The following is a 15,082-nucleotide window of genomic DNA, read 5'->3' as shown; positions in this document are numbered from 1 at the left end:
CCCTGTCTGACCGATACCCGATCATGCAAATAATGGCGGATTGGAGCCGTTACCCTATTAATAACTCACTAGTCTACTTTTACAGCCTTATTGTGTTCATAATTATTCCCTTGCAAACTACTCAAACTTGCAGGGATTTTTTTATTTTTTTAATTTATTTTTTATTAAGACTAAAAGAGTTGTCTAAAGATTGGTGACATTCAAGTCATGCAACCATTGTGTAGTTTGTTAACAGACTACATTTAACTCCTTCTGATTGTACTTAGGCTTCAAAATTCATAAGAGCAGTGTTAATTTGTGAAGATAACCCTGATGAACAAAACATGTAAGAGTCATGAATTTTTGTTGCTCACAGAGCTTATTTTCTGCAGCAATCCAAAAGCCATTGGAAAAATCCAATTGGGTTTATGTCGAGAGAACCAAGGCGATGCGGACTTCCAGGTTGACAAAAATATGTAATCATTGCAGAACTCTATGCATTGTGGGTGTTCACACTTAAGGATAATTCCATGAACTCTGAAAAGTAGAAAATATCCACAAGGAGTGATTCTGGGAAAGTATCTAGTGTTAGAATGACTGAGTCACAGTGACTTAAAAGGTGGCTTATGGTTCATTATTCAAATGACCATCCATTTTAGTAAGACTCACACTAATGGCAGTGAACAGCCTTTCATTATCACTTCACTTATCACCTACAGATCCCCCCACATAGACCTGACTACCTGGATATCAATTATCCTGACAAGACCAGTCATCTCAGCTCTGATGTCAGTCCACCCCTCGCTGTCTATCTTTCACTCAAAACCCATCCAGAAATAGCCCCAGTACTGAGCCCAGCAAGTTGTGGCGTTCCAGCTTACGTTTTCTTTGTGGTTCTACAGGAAAACAGAACTCAGAATTTGTTCTGTTTTTGTTTGTTTTTCTGTTGTTGTTTTTTGCATAACAAAGTGTGTATTTTCTATGCACTGTGTTTTATAAACAGCCACATATCTTTTCACGACTTTAGGATGAGACGGCAAGCCCACAAGCCCACAATTCCATCATTATCTGCTCATTATTGTACTGCTGTTATCCAAGGACCATGAGGGAGAGCTAATAGAGGAACTTAATGCTTCAAAATGGAGTCAGTGGGAACTTTTGTGCTACCTTTAAAGCTTTTTTTTATTGTATGTGTTATCAAAATGAAGGCTGGGCAGAAGCTTCAATGCTGTTACATTTTTAAGCATGTCACTTCATGTTCAGTGACGTGACATGGTGTGAGAACTAATAGCTTTTTGTGTCAGTGATGGCAAATCTGGTGCAATGCATCCAAAGGCATAATTTTTGAGTGAACACAAGCGCAAATGGGTTTTTTGAGCTCCAGCAGAGGAGAAAACTATTGGTGAATGGCCCATTCCTCACATAAAGCTGTCATGTGCACTATATTTCAGGTCATCTTAAGCCATGAACTACTTTTATGTCCGCATTGGAGCTTGGCAATATAAATCACCTTCCACTTTTTTGTATGGAAACAATCAGCTCGGACAAAAAAATCAATAGTTTTAGTTGTATTGAAGAACGACACTGGGCTAGCTATTTAGAATTTATATTTTTGGGCAAAATATTGAGCAAAACACTTTACAATAAGGATTCATGTGTTAACATTAAATAACTACATTAGTTTAAATAAACAATGGATAAATATTTCTAAAACATAAATGTAACTTATAAATTCCACATTTTCAAACCGTTACATATTGTTACAAAGTCAAAAAAAATATTTTTATTTGTCAGGTTTGTCCTTAATATGCTCCTGTGTGCAGAGCTAATTTCTTGTGCATCTAAATCCAAGCCTCTGTCATTTTAGAGCAAGTAACAGAGGCTTGAGCCATTGATAGCAGACTAATGCAGTAATTAATGCAGTGAGTTATGAGAGAGAGAGAGAGAGAGAGAGAGAGAGAGAGAGAGAGAGAGAGAGAGAGAGAGAGAGAGAGAGAGAGAGAGAGAGAGAGAGAGAGAGAGAGAGAGAGAGAGAGAGAGAGAGAGAAAAAGAGCATAGGTGAATTACTTCATTCAGTGTGTCTCTTTCAACAGTGTTCGGCAGCAGCATCTACTAATATGAAACTGTAAGAACAGCGCCTTTATTACCTCGCTAATGAGAAATTTCATGATATAACTTGTGTTAATAAACTATTTTACTGATGAAATTGTTAATGTAATTTAGGGCAAAAAAACCTTCAAGTTTAGAAGTTTATTTCTCAGAAAAAAAGTTTATTTGACACAATTTTGTATCATTGCTTAAGGACAGTCGGATCGGCAGAGGGTTATTTATAGTTATTGTAAGGTTTATCACAAAAAAAACTTGTCTTGCTATGTCTGCATTATTGTAAAAATGGAAAACTATAGCAACAGCTTTCTTACCTGCAGGGTTGTCTCTATTTAGGTAGCACTGATAAAAAAAAAAAAAAAAATTATAATAATAATAAAAATAATAATTTGTCTTTTTACGGTTGTATGCCAAGTTTTATTGAAAGCACATTTTGCCAGTGGTAAAGGACCCCTTTAATGTAATGTTTCAAAATTAACATACATGATTCAATTTAAAAGTTGTATCTGTTAACAGGATGAGGATGAGCACTATAGTAGCTTCATCCTGAATTCCAAAACTTCCAAAGACATTCTCAAACTCTCATAATGTCCCAAGCCTTTAGTTTAATTAGGATTTATTTAAGCCGGTCTGATACCCCATGTCATCTTAGAAAAAGTTAGTGCTTCATTTTTTTTCAATGTCAGACAAGCGAATGCCATCTCCTCCTCAACCTTCAGCTCATGCTAAAGTCTCAGTAATGTTGTCTTACTTGAAATCACTAACTTCTCAATTTTCTCTCATGGGACTGGGAGAATGGCTGGAGAAAACTTTGTGTTGTAAAAGTTGTGTGTCCTTTTAAGGTGGTTATGAAAATATTAGATGGACACACACACACACACACACAAAAGTTTCACAAAAAGAAAGCTTCTCTCTTGCAAAGGCATTGTGACCTCTGACGTAGCAGAATCTCTTGCATGTAACTCAACAGCTAATGTAAGTATTACTTTTACACATTGATTTCTTTCCACCATTTCAGCCTTGTCTACTCGTATTTTAGACATGATTAATATCGTAGACTAAGTTAATTTTGAAAAAAAAAGTGTTGCAAATCTTAATTTTGCAACTTGTTGGACCAGAAATCAGTAATCAAGAATGTGCTGCACCAGTTAAACTGAAAGTGTCAGAATGTTTATCAAATATTCTACCAGAGTCCCTGCGATTCCACAGCATGACTCCACACAGGTAAAAGTTTTCTCATTTTCATGCGAGAACAAACCTGCCATTAAAGCTTATTAACTCTGCCTCTTATTGTAATAATATATTCAATCCATTTCTCTAATCATCACACTACAAAGCAGCATGAAGAGTGCCAGAACGGAGCGAAGCAACAAGCCGATAGGCTGAAAGCTTGTCTTATTACACTTTGACATCAAAGACAGCACTGCTTCCCTGCATCAACACAAATGAGCATCTCAATCTCGTCAGGAAACAAGGGGAAAATTGGCCCGTGCTAATGTGCCATTTAAATGCAAACAGGAATTTTCTGCAGTGCTAGCTAAGTTTTTTTTTTTTTTTTTTGCTTTTTTGCACCTGATCTTCAAAGGAGGCATGTCAAAGTTTTAGAGAAGGGATGACATGTTCTTACAGCAGGGGGCAGTGGAAAGATCAGGGCCCTGCCCGTCTGTTTGAAGTCAAACTCGAAAAAACAGAAGACACGACAAACTTCTGTTATGGATCCAAAACATGTCTAGTTTTAATGATCTACTATTTTGGGGAGTAAACAAAGGGGTGATTTTAATGAACAGAATTTATTACTTTATCTTTAATCAGTGTGTTTATATGCATCTTAAGAGGCGTTCAATTTTCTGAAGATCGCTCAAGAGTTTATGCGCTGTGTGCTAGCAGGTGTTCTTCTCCGAATGGGGTCTCCAACTTTATGAGTCATCAGAACACTGTCTGTACTCCCATTGCGTCGCTGTTCATTTGCATAAAGTTGACTTAAAGATCACCAACAGGCTGTCACATGTCACCGGAAATCAGCAACAACCGTTGAACCTGAATGAACCGTCTTTTACACAGATTATAGGTTTCAGTCAATACATTTAAAGTTTTAAAACACTTAAAATGTAACTCGTCAGGGTGCTGTAAGCTTATGCTTAAGTTATTTATTTAATTACACAAAATTACACATTGCTGTAGATACACAGGATAAACTGTCCCACGGATTCTTTTTTAGAGTCCTTCAAAGTACAACGTTCTCCATGTTTAATTTTTTCTGCTTGAATTGTCACTGGTTCAAGTCATGCCACGAATGAAAATGCTGCATCATTTACTCACTCTCATGTTGCCCAAACTGACTTAAACCCTGAAGGCATTTTTAATGATTTCACGTCTAAGTGGCATACTTAAAAGTAATGGCATGTAACTATATCGTCTGCGTCTCATTTGATAGAAACCCTTAAAATGTTGATAAAATTAGATTTCATCGTTATTATATTACGTCGCAGAAAGATTAAAAAAATGATGCAATGTATTGATTTATTTTGTTATTATTGATTATTGAGATGATGACTTTGAAAAGTATATTATCACATGCCTGTCCTGTGTGGACTTGTGGGTTTTTGGGATTTTGGGCATGTGCTTCTGTCATGAGCTGTGTCTCATTTCAGAAGGCTGCGTCCTCCGGAGGTCGCATTCGAAGGGTGCATACGTCATAAGGCCGTCTCATTTCAAAAAAGTGAGCAGGACACTCCAAATGCGACCTTCGAATGCGTCCTTCTTTCACAGGAATTCGGAGTGTGCACGAGGAGTCTCCTTCACGGCTGGAGATAACCCACAATTCTTTGCGTCTCCGTTAACAACCGTCATATTTTTTTATATATTATATGAAAAAACGCCACCACCGCCAGATATACATGCGAGCGTTGGTGTGGTGTTTAAATTAAGTAGTTCAAGTTTTTTTTTAAGCTCTATTATCTCAAACAGATAGTTGTGGTAAACAGGATTACAACTGTTTAGTGCATTTTAAACGTTTAGAACAGTACATTGCTGTCAAGACAAGAAACATTTCATAGTAATTTTTAAGTTATAAATAATTTTCATTCATATAACTGGCGTGAGAGCGCAACGAGGCTGAACTTGTTGGCATAGCAACGTGATACTTCCTGCCTGTGTGTCCTACGAAGGACGTCTCGTTTAATTCTGATTGAGGACACTTCGTATACTGCATCCTACACAGGACGTGTCCTCCGGAGGACGCAGCCTTCGAAATTTAACGGAATGAGACACAGCTATTGTCTGATCCCTCCCCCTTGTTATCTGATTAGTGTTTGATTTCTCCCACCTGTTTCCTCTTGATTTCTTCCCTTCCATTGTCATGTCTACGTCTCCCGGTTTACCGTGATTCCTTTTGGTATGTTTGAGTTTTTGATTTATAGTTTATGATTATATGTTTTTCCCCCTCGTGGGTTTTTGTTTTGTGTTTGTTTTATTTTATAGTAAATATAATTTCTCTGCACTTGAGTCCTCGCACCAGTTTTCTTTGTGTTCCCGACTGTGACATATATATGGAAGCTCATAAAATCAAGTTTGTGTCAAGTTTTGTGTTGATATCTTAAAGCAATCCAAAAAAAACCTCTCCAAATAAGATATCTGTGATTAAGTAAACATAATAACTACGTACACGTGTAAATGCCACAATAAAGCATAACTGATTTAGAATTACAAAGGATAAGTAACAAGTAATAAGATCCTGGTTGATGAGTGATGCTTTTCAGCCTTTTTTCAGCTGTGTGCTCCTATTCTATGGCGCATGGTAGACCTGTCAATCAGGGTGAGCAGACCAATCCAAGCACATTCCAGCTGTAAGAGAGTGTCCGATTGATCTCTACACTTCTGCTGCCTTCACATGCTATCGGAAATTTGATAATTCCCACTTCTGAAGTCGTGATTACGAGCTCATCCCATTCAAATTTTTAAATGGGAGGGCGTTCATGTGCAATTTTTACCTCGGAAACTCGTATTTACCATAATTCCAAGAGCATGTGAATGCAGCATTCGTCCCACTCACCTCACCTGAGGTCAAGTTTCCTTTGATAAGCATGCCTTACCAAATAAGTTTGTCACTCTGTGAGGATTTTCTCAAGATCAAAATGTTGTATTATGTTGTGTTTGGGCTTGTTGGCATCAGGACAACCTACTCTAAAATTTTGTGATGTGAGAGGTAAGTGTTATAGCAAAACAATGCACAATCCTCATCTGTGTACTACTGTTATGTGAATCAGCAGGGATCTTTCATACAAATATTTGGTATAGTTTGGTCACAAACTGATAAAAATATGCTTTTTTGTATTCTGCTAGTTAAGACGATATATAATAAAAAGTCTATCATTTATTTATGATGCTTTTACAGACCACATTTCAAGTAATTTGCCATTGCATATTTGTAATTGTAAAAATGTCACTATTCTAATTATTGCCAAATTAAAAATACTTATTAAGAACTGGTTATACTGCAAGGCTAAGCTAAATAAAAAATTTTCGTTGATCAAGCAAGTGGTCAAAGGACGACAACTTAGTTATTTTTTTGACTCTGGCACCCCCCATCGGCCACTCCGAGTTTAAGTGGTTAATACTCATTGAAATTCACGACATAACTAAATATATTTTTGAATATTGTTCCATATAACCAACATTTTCACGCTTCAAAAAGTTTATAAATACATTGTAAAATCCATATGATTCAAGTGGTTTCTGAAGAAGCTCGGTCGCTTTTATGATGAAGAGTTTTAGTTTAGGCAGGGCTCCTAACTTTTCCACCGGTTGCACTGGTCCTACCAACTTCGTTAGTTGTTCGCACCAGCAAATGATTTGGTTGCACCTTTTCTTTTGCTACAGCATGGGATTAATTAATGTATGCTTTAGTAGTTGTCTTAAACTGCATAGTTTTGCACGGATTTAAAATGACTGACAGTGACACGAGACCTAATGTTGGAAAAATGTTTTAAAACTCAAAAAACAATTATTTAATGTTTGATTATATGTTTACTGTCTTCACAGCTGTACAACTGTACATTTTAAAACACTGGCATTGGCCTATAGTTTTCTGATCAGCCGATGTATTAGAAGCAGGACTTTATTCTGATGGCACGTCAGACTTTTTTGACAGTCGGCTCTGAGAATGGCAGCGCTGGATCACACAGCAGCAGTGCTCACACAGTCAAAAGTCAAGTGCTGCGTCCGAAACCTGAAACATGCTGCCTTCAGAGGACACATTTAAAAGTAGGAAGGCCGAATTTAATGTTTGCTTCACTTCCTGTCTCCTGAGATACCTTCATCTGATCCATTTTTGAAGGCCGCATACATCCTTCGCTGCCTTTGATATCCCACAATCCTGTGCTTTTCAATTCAGTGACAGTTGAGTTGGGGGAAAAGATGGCGTCCGAATGTTGCATTTGCTGGTCAGTTTGTTTGTAACTGTAAGTTTTTTTTTTTTACCAATATTTTCCACTTCTGATGTCATTTCTAATGATAAATTACTAATGTAGTAATTACATATTTGTTTAGTTCTCACCAAAGCTTGCTCTATTTTGCTGTAGATCATTGAATTGTTACACTGCCTTAGAAGTCAGTTCAATATTAGTCTTCATGCACAAAACGCTGCCTTACAAGCATTTGTCGAGACAATGAGTCAGCTGCCTAGGTTTTCAGATGCAGCCATTCTCTGTCTTCTTAGTTAGTTTATAATCTCTGTTTTTACAGTCATATCGCCAATTGAGTGCGTGTGTGACCGTGTATTTGCACAAATGTGACCACGACAAAGTTTAACTCTAAAATTCTCTAAATTATTAATTGTCTAAAAATCACATATGCGACCATTTTGGTCGCAGTCTGAAGAACTGTTTGGCTTTTATTTGCATATTAACACTGATCAGTAAACAAACATAGAGCACATCAAATATGGTATAGAAACTTGAACATACCTGTTTGCTGCACAAGAACATAACCTCATTGGTCCTTGCAGAAGTGTCAAACCTGCTTGTGTGACACATTTTCATGTCAAGCAAGTACTTTTGTTTGCCATATTTGATGCACTATTTATGGGTCATATATGTTTGGAACGACATGAGGGGTTGTGTAAATAATGACCTTAATAATGAAAATAATGAGTTTTCCTTCGTGTGTGAACTATCCGTTTAACAGTGTTCTTTTATCAGGGAAACATCCTAAATTTTCATACATGCCTTAGACAGGACACGTCCACATAATGTAATTTGATGCCTTGTGGAGTTCCCTTGAAAGGGAGCCATTAGTACTAGTAATTACCAAAGGAACAAGGCGTGAAACAAGACAAAATGAAGTGCACCTTTTAAGGCAAAATGTAAGGTGATTTGAAGAGTGCAAAAACTTGAAATGCAAAAGATTAATAGACTTTTCAAAAAAGTATCAGTATTCTACAGAGCTTCTCTTTTCTGTTAGACCTATATTACACTCGTCTGCCTTTCCTCGCTCTCTCTCTCTGTTTCTCAGTTCCACTTCATTGACATGCTGAACATACCCTAGTATGGATCGATAATATTGAGCAAATAGCACCCAATAAACTAAGCTGTTGTCTCAATTGGAGTGTCTTTAGCAGCTTTGATGGAATTTAACCCTCCGGATAAGTGCAGTATTGGACGGCTGCTCAAAGAAATGTCAACACAAAGTGCCACAGAGTTTCTTCAAGCTTCTTATGTCCAGTTAACAACATTACGTGCCACTAAAATAGATCCAAGGTAGACATTTTATTTCACAGTATGAGTAGTATTAGATCACAATAATGGCACACTGTATCCCAATATAGTTTATTTATTTTTCATTGAATAGCGTGGTAATGTCTATTTCTGAATAATCCAATTAATTAAATATTATATATAGATTTTGGTGTTTATTATCGTTTAAAGTTAATCATAATTGGAATTGTTTTAATCCGTTTTAACCACTGATCAAAAATCTAATGAATTAGTTGACTCACCCTCATGTTATTCCAAACTTGTACAAGTGATTTTAATCTATTTTATATTGAAGAATGTTAGTAACTAAACAGATTCAGTTCCCACTGACTTCCATTTTATGGGCAAAACAATTACAACCAAATGGTAAACGTAAACCAAAACCACAAAATACATTTTAAGGTGAACAATTTTTGGCTGAACAACTTTAGTCTCATATATTATGGTATGTTTAGTGTAACGCACATCATGAATAAAAGTATTATTGCTATTATTTGGTATCCATGGATGAGTTAGTCAAGGGAAAATGTTTGTACCTTTGTACAAACGGTATACCATAATTTCTGCTTCTTATCAATGGATTCTGACCATATTGATAAAAACAATCCTTCCAAAGCACAACTGTTTCTTTGAGAACACTCATGTATAAAAACTCATAATGCACACAAAAGTGTCCATATTCTCACATCATACAAATTACTGTTTAGACTTGATAACCATTATTAGAGCAGGAAAAGCCCCATGTGTTACTGTAGCTCCTTATGTACCTTGTGGAGTTACATACTCTAAGCATGTTAAGACACAACTCTTACATGAACAGTGACTAAAACCACATTTATAATTGGAGAGACACTGTATACTTTTAACATTTTACACATTTCAGAGTTGCCATAACACTCCGAGCTTGTGGTCAGGATAAACAGAAGAGTTTTGTATTTTCTCTTAGGTTACTTGATTCAGATTTCTTAAGCGTATTCTTTTTTTGTTTTTGTTTTTCAGAGAAAACATCAATTGAAATTAAATCAGTATGAATGCATCTTGAAAAGAAAGAACTGTTTTTTGTTTAGTTTTGTTTTTTTGCTTTTTTTTAATACGTAAAATTGTTAATGTACAATGCTTTGCAGCCTTTTTTAATTAACAGCAAGAAAACCTCTACAGAATGGTTGTCATAAATGTTGCCACATTATTGGTTGCTTTCTCAAATATTACATGGCTGTATTTTTAGTGCTAGCAGTCAAAAATAAAAATAAATAGTCAAAAAAATATTGAAATACAGTTGATCACATGTTTTGTGTGTGTGTGTGTGTGTTCTTACTGAGACTCATCCATAAAGGAGTAAGCTACATTTTTAATTAGCAGGGTATAAGGTGGAATAACATTCATAGCATAATACTCACTACTCTTGAGTACTTAAAAGGGCTACTTTTTACTCCTACTTTGAGTAGTATTTAGGAAAGCTCTACACTCTCTATATAGCCCCTTTCACACTGCTCGTCGGACCAGCAATATTCCCGGAACATTGCCGGGTCGCCTTCTGTGTGAAAGCAACCACGTCCCGGAATTGATTACCGAATTGAACCCGGGTCGGGGACCTAGTAACATTGCGGGGTTCGACCCGGGACGAGCGCTGTGTGAACAAAAGCCAAAACTAATGCCGCAACGTGTACGTAGTTATCGTGCGACTCCTAGAGCTTGTTTTTTCAATAATACAACCCTGCAGTGCCAGAAGAGCTCGTCGGTGTTTTAAACGCAGAGGGTGTTCGTATACAAAAGAAACTAAAATTAAACAAGCAGAAATGTGCGCAAACTGGACACAAGTCGAGACCACGGAGCTCCTTACTATCCGCGCTGAAGCTGAGATCGCTCGCCATTATACGTCACATCCGGATGTCACGTGTCAACTCGATCCGGGACCGTTACGGGTTGTGTGTGAAAGCGCACATATTACGGTATTTCGCTGGCAGTGTGAATGGACCAAATCTAGCGGCCCGGGAACAAATGCCGGGTCGCATTATCCGTGTATTTGCCAGAATCGCAGTATGAAAGGGGCTTACTTGAACTACATTTTTTGATAAGTAACAGTACTTCGACTTGAGTATGCTTTTTCGGTACTCTTTCCACCACTGCACATTCAGTTCTTTTTAAGGTTTGATAAATTCTGCTTTTTCACAAACAAATAAACATGAAAAACTGTGTAAGTACACTGCAGTGTTTATTACAGCACCAAACAAAAAAACAAATCAAAAATTAAACTCACCACGTATAAGGTCAGAGGTCATGTGCGGCCAGCTATAGGTCCGTACAAGCTGCCAATCAAAATCATCTTCCTGTGCCTGTCTGTATTCACAGAGGCTGGGGTCGGCGTCTTCCTCAAACGTGCAGCCAGCTAGACAGAGAAATAGCACATTGTAAGAACACAAATGAATTTAGATGATCAGTTTGCATTGCATTTTGCATTTGTAGGTCATTATAACTGATCTTTTGAAATATCCTGAAAAGTCATAAATTACAACATGTATTCCTACTTTAACTCTAAGAGAAGTCATACTCTACTGAACTTCACACTTTTACAATGATTTCACATACAAGAGGCAAGTCAATAATAGTATCATAAGTATTTGAATAAAGAGCTCAGAGGTACAGTAGCAAAATATTACTGTAATTGCAAGGGTCAGGGACAGGCTGATCATTTCTCATGTAATACTGCATGTCAGCTGTTTTTGGTGCAACGAAACTTGACCAACATCATAAGAGAATTTCAGGGAGACTAATCTTTAAAAAGTGCAAATTTGCAAAAGCTCTGAAAACTTTTTTTTTTTTTTATGAGAACAGTAGGATGATCGTTGCTTTAGGCAGATGATGTATTTCTGTAAATAACTTTGTGAGTTTGCTAGCTTTGTAGTGAAACCTCAGGGCTGTTGTGCTCGAGTAATTAAATATTCCGCACAAAACTATGGTTTACTTTGTAGCTGTAATCTTTCAGGACTCTTGTTTCTTTCGCTGAGAAGAAAGACTTTGTTCAGACAGGCAGCAAAAATCTGATTGTTTGGCATATTCAACTCAAATCTGTTTAGGTGATTGCAGAGAGAAAATATATTGGGGATATTGCCTCTACCGCTACATTTTTGCAAAACTCCACAAAAATCCATTATACATAGAATGCACTGAACACCAAGCTCCATTTTTAATAAAATAACAATATTAGAACAAAATATACACACATTTAGGATATGTCGGGGTACTAGCTATTATGGGTTTGATTTCAACAACGTTATTACATTGCAACATTTACAAACTTGATAGTTCTAGTGTTAAATGATTAATTCACTTCAAAATGAAAACTTCCTGATATTTTACAAAGGGGGAAGCACCACCCCCATGTTTACAAAGTGCACATGTGAAGAATAATAAAAACGCCCTTTAGAAAACAAAAAAAGAAAGAAAAAAGGTCAAATAACAATGTCAGATGATTTTAAAGTTGAAGATGGAGTGTATTTTGGTAAAGGCTGTTTGTTTGCTTGGGGCGGTGCTTCCGTCTACGCCTAGTGTGACGTTTTCGATGTGATTGCGCAATCATTGGCGAGCACAGAGCAGCGAAAGATGAGCAATTAAGGTTAAAAAGTATATTCAATTTTATTTCATTTTTTAAAATGACAGATCGGTTCGCTAGATACGGTGGTATTCCTAATCCTCTGAAGCGCTGCGAAACGCTTTGAAACTGCATTGATCTGGACTTTCCACATGTTGGTTGCAATGGAAGTCAGCGGTGGGGAGAAAAATCCTGGAACGTTTTCCTCAAAAAACATAATTTCTTTTCATCTGAAGAAAGAAAGACATTAACATCTTGGATGAGATGAGGCTGAGTAAATTATCAGGGAATTTTCATTTTGAAGTGAACTAATCCTTTAAGCTGGCTCACAGAATCAAACTAAATCGAATTTTAGTTCCGGGTTGATGACATGAAGAAGCACATAAGAAGCAGCAAGCACACTCCTTTCGCAGCACCAAATGAGCCTATTAGTATGTCCAGACAGGTTATTGAACCAAAGAACCAGTTCAAAATAAGTAAAAAAACAAAACAGACTAAAAATAACTTATATTGACTAAACGCCAATTAAAATGAGTGTCCGCAAGAACACATGCATCTGGACATTTTCAGAGACAGGAGAAGAGCTATTCTGATTAGTACTGTGTAAAGATTTTTCCTGACTAATAGGAACATAAGGTTTTAATCCAACCCAAGCCAATTGAATGCTTTCATACATGATCATTTCACCACAGGGTGTCAGTGCTCATCTAAACTAGTGACCACAGTGCTGAAATGTGTGACACCCGATGAATAAGATCAGTATGAATATTTATTGATTTATTTGTATTCAACATTGGAATCCCTAGTATTCTGTCATTTTTCTTTGTCAATCATTTTGCCTGTATGTAACTTACATGTTTATGCCAGAGCTCTTAATTAATATTCTACGTAGTAGATGTCAACTATACTGACTAATTAAATATCTAACATCGTTACATTTATTGAAGCACATTCATTCATTTACCTTTTTGTATTGCAATAAGAGCACCAATGCGCGCAAGTAATCCTTTTTTATTCAGTCAAATTCATTTAAAAATGTAAACTCAACAGGTATGTATTGTAGATCAGTAAGAGAAAACGAGCAGTAATAAGTATGCGGAAGTATTTGTGCAAGAAGTCCATATAAATAGTAAAACACCACCAGCTTGTATTTCTTTTCACACAAATTATGATCTGGCAGATTATGGATTGATACACTTATTGCCATGCAGTTCCTCACACAATATGACTTCAAAGCAGTTTTACTATACAGCATGACTAAAGTAATACATTTTGATGTGCATCACATAACTATATACATGTTTGTGTATTCATGTTTTTATAGTAAAATTGCTCGAAAGATTTAAGAGCTCAAAGACTTCTAGCATCAATTTAAATGTATTTCCAAATGCAACAGAGCCTTAAAGTAGCCTGACAAGCCGGACCCACATTAAGATCTTTGGTCTGGAAACTAGCCATTGACAGAGCTCAATCCGAGGGGCGGGATAAATGTCTGTCTTTCAAACTCCTTCTGCACACGATAGGATAGCGCTACAACCAACCAGAGCAACGAAGGTGAAACGGAGCTCGCTGATAGATTAAACATTTGCCGTATCCGGTCGGCAAAACTCTGAACACATCTTCCCTTTTTAAGAATCTCCAAGTCTTCCAGAGTCGCGGTCAAAGCTGATTTGAAAGACCGCCGTTCGCCTGTTTCTGTGTTTACTAGAAGCACGCAAACGCAACTCGGTTGTCGTCATTATGGCCCCGCCCACAGACTCTATAAACGATGTGATTGGCCCAGCAAGAGTTTGGCGATTAGACCTCAGAAGGGTATTGAGAGTTGCTAGACGACACTCGTGGGCAGATTAGATTTGCTGCCGCTAGGGTCCATCTAGATTTCTAGGCTAGCCTTAAAGCCTATATAACACTATATAACGTTTCCGTCTGCTAGAGGGCGCTTATTTAAAACAAAAGTGTAGCTTGATGACGCCAAGTTTGACTCTCAATCTTGGGACCTGTGGTCTTCACCTCACAGTCGGTGGAAAATAATTGGCAGAAATCATGTTCATGAATATGATTATCAAAGTTACTGTAGTATGAAGCAGAGCAGGGCCGAATGTTGAAGGAGCTGAGTAAGGCCGCTGGGCCGATTGTTACGCAAACACACGCCTCGCGAGCAGCGGTTCTTTTATTATGAAGGGACACAGTCGCCGGCACCATTTCTGTTTTTTTCTGGTCAAGAGTATGAGGTAACGCAGCTCCCTTTATCATATTAGATACATTTAAGTGTGTTTAAAATGATGTTTTGACATGACTCTTTGCATTCGCTCAGCGGCTGCTGTGGCACTTGTTCACACAGCTAAGAGTAAAGCAGATATGACGCAATTGACAGTCGACTACCTCAGATGTCCCGGGTTCTTTGGTTAAAATCGCAATTTTCTCACAATTTATTAATAGTTGAAAGCATTTGGGATATTTTAAAAACTCAACTGAACAAACTTTATAACACTGGCCTGGTGGTTTTTGGATATTTTACTGCAAAAATACTACATAGTGCACTTTAACTGTTAGGGAAGAGTGGGGGAAAAAGTCACAATTCTGAGTTTTTTTTTTCAGTCAGAATTGTCAATATCATGCTATTGCACATGTTAATTTTAGAATTCTGACTTTATA

General features: G+C 37.1%; 1 protein-coding gene across 3 annotated transcripts in view; it reads right to left on the bottom strand.

Moving 5' to 3' along the window:
* ptprua (protein tyrosine phosphatase receptor type Ua) overlaps positions 1 to 15,082 on the bottom strand; it is a 353,612-nt gene that overhangs the window by 249,730 nt on the left and 88,800 nt on the right. For all 3 annotated transcript variants that reach the window (XM_067426694.1, XM_067426695.1, XM_067426696.1), the window contains exon 2: positions 11,096 to 11,224. In XM_067426694.1, coding sequence (XP_067282795.1) covers positions 11,096 to 11,224 — 129 coding nt within the window. The remainder of the gene's footprint in view (positions 1 to 11,095; positions 11,225 to 15,082) is intronic.

The sequence above is a fragment of the Pseudorasbora parva genome, chromosome 19, assembly GCF_024679245.1.
Source record: "Pseudorasbora parva isolate DD20220531a chromosome 19, ASM2467924v1, whole genome shotgun sequence".
In the NCBI taxonomy this organism is placed as follows: Eukaryota; Metazoa; Chordata; class Actinopteri; order Cypriniformes; family Gobionidae; genus Pseudorasbora; species Pseudorasbora parva.
The sequence above is the reverse complement of the archived record's forward strand: the minus strand, read 5'-3'. Positions and strand labels throughout refer to the sequence as shown.